The 6,294-nt window shown below is 46.8% G+C and overlaps 2 protein-coding genes across 2 annotated transcripts; one reads left to right on the top strand and one right to left on the bottom strand.

Moving 5' to 3' along the window:
• The first annotated feature begins 800 nt into the window (after positions 1-800).
• Positions 801-4,193, top strand: LOC102712262 (cytochrome P450 734A1-like). The gene is made up of 4 exons (XM_040524076.1): positions 801-1,383; positions 2,040-2,284; positions 2,376-2,733; positions 3,397-4,193. Exons 1-4 carry the CDS (start codon positions 874-876, stop codon positions 3,811-3,813), a joined length of 1,530 nt encoding a protein of 509 aa, XP_040380010.1. The 5' UTR covers positions 801-873; the 3' UTR covers positions 3,814-4,193.
• Positions 4,194-5,232: 1,039 nt separating this feature from the next.
• On the bottom strand, positions 5,233-6,195 carry LOC121054441. Its single transcript, XM_040524077.1, has one exon. It carries the CDS (start codon positions 6,014-6,016, stop codon positions 5,657-5,659), a length of 360 nt encoding a protein of 119 aa, XP_040380011.1. The 5' UTR covers positions 6,017-6,195; the 3' UTR covers positions 5,233-5,656.
• Positions 6,196-6,294: the final 99 nt, after the last annotated feature.

The raw sequence follows: 6,294 nt of genomic DNA, 5'->3' as shown, positions 1-6,294 counted from the left end.
GGGTCTGGCTCTGCTCTCATCCAGTCACTAAACAGCCATCTCAATACATGATAGATGTGAGACAAATCTAGTACAGGCAACCAAACATCCTCTTAGAGCATGAGCCACATCTTTTCGTTTATCTTTTGTTTATAACCAAAACCTTAAAATTTTTAATAAGTTGTTTTTTATTCTAATTTATGTTTTGATCTTTATTTTTAGCCAAATATATAAGATTTTTATTTATAAATATATCACTTCGTTTTTTGATAACCCGCATGTTTCTTGTTAGCTGTACTTGTGAATTCACATACTTAAAAAAATTTTGGTAATCAATTTTTATCATATACGTATCTTTCAATTCAAATTTGAACACCATTAAAAGTTTAAACCTAATTCAAAGTACTAAAAAATAAATAAATAAGGATCCGTCTAGTGATCAAATGTTTAAAATTTTAATGTCATCCATCAAATTCTGTCACTGCTATTAGATAATAATCTGAAAGCGTACATACAAGAAAAAAAATACATACACATCCTTTTACAGCCCTATGTATTAAACGCATGTTTGACAGAAGAAAAAAAATCAAAAATTTAATCAACAGCAAAAGTGAATAAAAAACACCCCATCTATTCACGGTATCCCCGCGCCCTAGGGGCAGGTCAGCAACCGGGGAAAGTTGCGTCGTCGAAGCGAGCGGCGGCTCACGCGGGAGGTAGGCGCCTGCCGTAAACATAATCAGAAATCAGAATCCAGAAAAAGAAACTCGGTGAATCCATGAGCACGACTTGTGAAACGATGGCCTCCCAGTACTCCCAGAGTCAACGCCTCTCTTCCTCTTCCGCGGTTCCGCCCGAGTTGTCCCGCCGGCTGAGCAGTGAGCACAGTAGGCGATGGCCGCGCTCTCGGGCATCCTCCTCGCGGCGTTCCTCGCCGCCGCCGTCCCTTACGCGCTCCGCCTGCTTCACTCCTTCCTGTGGGTCCCGCGCCGCCTCGAGCGCCGGTTCCGCCGCCAGGGCATCCGGGGCCCGCGGGGCCACCCGCTCTCCGGCAACGCCGCCGACTACCGCGCCCTGCTCGCCGCCGCCCAGTCCGCGCCGCTCGCGTCCTTCCACCACGCCGTCGTCGCCCGCGTCGCGCCGCACTACCGCGAGTGGCCCGAGCGCTACGGCCGCCCGTTCGTGTTCTGGCTCGGGCCCCGGCCGCGGCTGGTGGTCTCCGACCCGGAGCTGGTGAAGACCGTGCTGACCGACTCCACGGGGGCCTTCGACAAGGCCGGCTCCGGCGGTGGCAACCCGCTGGCCAGGCAGCTCTTCGGCGAGGGGCTGGTGGGGCTCACCGGGGAGAAGTGGGCGCGCCACCGCCGTGTGATCGCTCCGGCGTTCAACATGGAGAGGGTCAAGGTAAAAAAGAGGCGTTTCTTGAAGTTGACTTGTAACCTGATGAAAATGAATGATTCGTATGCTTGTTGTCATGTACTCATGTTGTCAACTTTGCTCCCAATAATTACAGACAACGACTAGAAATAAAATCATCAAACATGTGTCTTCGTCTAATTATATAAGCCTTACTAGAATGTTCACTATTCAGTTCTTGGATGTAACATGTGTCATATGTGAAATCATGGAGTCAGGGACCCGTTATGGGAGTGGGACTGCCAAAATTTGAATTTCTAGTAACGCGTATACAATGGAATTGGATTAGATCTTTGTTTTTTCAGCAATACTTTGTGCTTGCATATTGATTGATTTTGAAAATTAAACATTTTTAATACATATTTTCGAAGACAATTTGTACTAGTTTTCATGGTGAATAAACCTTTCATGTACTCTCTCCGTTTCATATTATAAGACGTTTCATATTATAAAACTTTTTAGATTTGACTAAATTCATCTATGTATTAATGTATACGTGTCTAGATTCAGTAACACATATATGAATCTACGCAGGGCCAGAAAGTCTTATAGTGTGTAACAGAGGAAATATCTTAGTAATATATGCAGGCATGATAAAAAATTGAACTCTGGATGATGCTACTAATCAAATTCCTTCCTTTCAGGGCTGGATTTCAGAAATAACAGCGATCACCTCATCCATGCTGGACAAATGGGAAGTTCAAGATGAAGGACGCGCTGAATTTGAGATCGATGTATTCAAAGAATTCCACACTTTGATTGCAGATGTCATTTCCTGTGTGGCGTTTGGAAGTAGCTATGAGGAAGGAAAGCGTGTTTTCCAATTGCAAGAGGAACAGCTAAAGCTTGCTCTTCTTGCAATGAGGACTGTATATATTCCTGGCTTCAGGTGAGGCTGCTATGTCTTTTAGCTTGCTTGGAACCCATGCTTATCAAACGCCATGGTTGGGGGAGAAAATTTTGACGCCTTTCCCTCATAGGTTTGTGCCAACAAACAAGAACCGAAGAAGGCATATGCTAAACAAGGAAGTTCGGAATTCCTTGCGCAAATTGATCGAGATCAATGGAAGGAAGTGTGAGGATTCCAACAATTTGCTTGGGATGATGCTGTCGGCCAGTAAAATTGGTAGCGAATTCAGGATGGGAATTGAAGAAATAATTGATGAGTGCAAGACATTTTACTTTGCCGGGAAAGAAACAACAGCTACCTTGTTGACATGGGCAACTCTTCTTCTAGCTTTACATCAAGAGTGGCAAAGCATGGCTCGCGACGAAGTCCTTCAAGTGTGTGGCAAGTACAAGCACCCAAAAGCAGAAAACCTAAGTGATCTCAAAATTGTGAGTCCAATTTTTATACTCCCTCCACTCTTTTTTTATACGACGGTATTGACTTTTGGATTTATGTTTAATCATTTATCTTATTTAAAAGATTTACATAGGTTTACTTATTTTATAAGTAAATTTTATAAAACTTTAGGTACTTTGACCACATTATCATAAAACTATATATTCAAGATTGTTATCACAAAAGTACAGATTTAGCATCAAATTTCTCATAAAACTATAGATTTAAAGTCTTGTAAGTAGTGAAATTATCAAAGAACCACAGGTTATAGAGTTCAACTATTATATTTTTTAAGTTACAAAAGTTGTATTTTTGTGATAAAACTAATATTAAATCTGTAGTTTTGTGAAAAAAAATGGTGTTAAATATGTAGTTTTTATGTACACACCCTTAAATATGTAGTTTAATACACACCCTTAAATGTGTGAAATTTACTCTTATTTTGTTGTGATGTGATTTATTGCTAATAATATTAAGTGTGACTTATAATTTATCATATTTGCATAAAATTTTTGAAAAAAGACGAACAGTTAAATATAGATCCAAAAGCAAATGGCATCAAACTAAAAAAACAAAGGGAATATTGTGATGTTGATGTTATCTCCTTTCTTGAGTACTTCAAGTAATACTTTTGTTTAATGTTTGAATGCAATCAGGTAAATATGGTGTTAAAAGAAACCCTTAGGCTATATCCTCCAGCTGTGTTTCTCAGTAGGATAGCCAACAGGGATGCCAAGCTGGGCAAACTCGACATCCCGGCTGGCACGCAGCTCCATTTGCCTATTCTTGATATTCATCATGATGTCAACATATGGGGCGCCAACGCAGATGAGTTTGACCCATCAAGGTTTGCAGAGGGCAAGAGCTATCACCTTGGTGCGTACTTCCCCTTTGGGATTGGCCCTACCATCTGCGTTGGCCAGAATCTTGCGATGGTTGAAGCAAAGGTGGCCCTTGCGATGATCCTTCAGCGCTTCGCATTTGTTGTCTCACCGTCCTATGTTCATGCGCCAATGCTTATGCTCACACTCCAACCCCAGTATGGTGCTCAAGTTCTTCTCCACAAGATTTGAGACTTCGATTGATCTGTGTGTGGATTTTTGGGTTCTTGCAGTAAGGGATGGTGAATGCAGCTGGTATTGTGTATCATATATCTGTGAGTAATTTTGAGAGGATGTTTCCATCTTGTCTGAACTTTCTCTCAGAAGTGGGGCAGGACTTGTTGAATCTCAGACGATGATAGATTAGTAAAAACTCTTGGTGCCTGCAGAAATGTGCACAACATAAAATAGTTTGCAACTCTGCATGTCTTACTTGATGGACTGTACAGAAAATATATGGTAATGGTTTGCAATTGTAAATGAATGTTGCTCTCCTTCTCTTCTTTTCTTTTGGATCATCTACTGCATATGTTGTCATATCTCGAACAAATTTGTCCTAAGCTAAGCATCATCCCATTTGCCATCCTATCTTCTAAGAATAATCAAATAAAAAGATCTCAAGAGTTAATCGAGTTTTCAGATAGAAGGGACGATATTGCATTCATTCAAGCATCTAAGTAATTAGCACGAACCAGCAGCGCAAGAGCACATCTAATCCTTCTTTCTTTTTTGGAAAAGCTAGCGTACGACGATGCCGTACGAATTGGACGATTAATGATCGCATCTCCCCCGCACAGCGTGCCTCCTCCGCATCGCACGTCTCCATACTGCTGCACCGTGCGCCTCCTCCACACCTCTCCGAACCTCAGGCACCTCATCTCTTCTTCTTCCGACTGCCCAACAAGCCCTAGGAACTTATCGTGGTCCAACAACCTGTCACCATCGGTGTCTGCCGTTGCGAGGATCGCTGCAGCCTCCTCCTCAAAGACGTTCGCCGAGCGCCGTCGTCACGCAGCCACGCAGCTCGGCTGCCGACATCTTACTATTGCCGTCCTCGTCGAAGGCCAAGAGGACGAACGGCAACGCTGCTATTGATACATGTTGATACCTTATGATACTATATGATATCATTTAGGACCTAATAGATTGATACCTGTTGATACCTTCTAACATCGTTTTGGTATTATCTAACACGTTTTGATATTAATCGGTATCTTCTAGGTTTTCATATGAGAATCAAACGGTACCTATCGATACTAATTGATTAATGCTGACATCATATGATACCACTTAGAACCATATGTTACTCTTGGTATCACCTGGTACCATGTCATACCTGCATTTTTTTAAGTTTTACTTGTCGCGCGACACTATGATATCAACTGGTATCATACTAGTGGTATCATCTGGTACCAGTTATCCATTGGTACGTGAGGCGCATCTGAGCGCGAAGACAGTGGAGGCGTGCGACACGCTGCGGCGAGAGCGCGACGTGGAAGCGCACAGCGCGACGTTGGCGGAGGCGGCGGCACGCGGCGATGGTGGAGCCGGCGATGGCGGAGCCGGGCAGGCGACATGCGGGGACGTGCGGAGGAGGGGGGGATGCAGATATTTGAATCATTAAACTATCCCGTACTGCAACGGGATACCGTGCTCTAGCATTTCTTTTTTTTTTAAAGTCAGATTCGATTAACCACATCTAGATCACATCGAATTTTCCTGCCAATATCATTCTGCAACTATGGTTAATCCCCTCTACGACGGCCAGCTCCAGATGACAGGCATCGCTTCTCCACTAGCCTTTGCCCTTCACAAAAAACAGCAGGCAAGGCAGACAGATCGACGCAGACGTATGTACGTCGTGCGCGAGCTCGCGCCATGGCCGGGAGCCCGCCATTTGGAGGGAAAGACGAAAGGATCCATGGAAGAGACGCTCAGGACCACGCTTGCTTATCTCCTCGTTGCTGCGTTGCTGAATGCATGGCGCGATCGCTTGCTGGAATGGTTTCGTGTGGCTCCTCCGCGTCGTCGTCGATCAGTGGAGGCCCAGCAGGCGCCGGAGCTCCCGCGTCGCCGAGTCGTCCACCCCTGCCGCCGCCGCCGCTGACGCGGCGGTGGCTGCTTCCCGGCAGGAGGAGAACCGCGGAAGCGGAAGCGCCCGCGGCGACGGCGACATGGCCCCGAACGCCGGCCCGGCGTACGCGTCGTCTTCGGCCGCCGCTACCTTGACCCGGACCACCCGCGTCACGGCCGGCGCCGCCACCGCCTGTCCGCCCTGCGGCCCACGCACGTCGCGCCGGCGCGCGGTCTGCTGGCGCGGCGACCGCTTGGTGGCGTGGGCGTGGGCGCGGACGCGGTCGAGGCAGTCGTGCGGGCGGAGCACCTCCGTCCCCATGGCGCTGGCGCGCGGCGGCGACTACGAAACGGCTCTAACGGTGTAGGTAGGAGGCGGCGGAGGAGGAGGAGGAGAGGAGGGGTGGGGGGTTGGATGAAGCGTGGGCGGCTTCCACCCCCTCTCCCGTCGGCGTCCCGCTTCCTCCGCTACGATCGCCTGGTCTCCACGGCGCGCAACGGTGCCCTCCGCTTTAAAGCCAAGCCATCCCCCGCGCTTTCTTCCCTCCCGGAGGTCCGGACGACAAACGTACGACGGCGCGCGCGTCGAGGAGTAAAAAA

This window comes from Oryza brachyantha, chromosome 5 (genome assembly GCF_000231095.2).
Source record: "Oryza brachyantha chromosome 5, ObraRS2, whole genome shotgun sequence".
Lineage (NCBI taxonomy): Eukaryota > Viridiplantae > Streptophyta > Magnoliopsida > Poales > Poaceae > Oryza > Oryza brachyantha.
The sequence above is the reverse complement of the archived record's forward strand: the minus strand, read 5'-3'. Positions and strand labels throughout refer to the sequence as shown.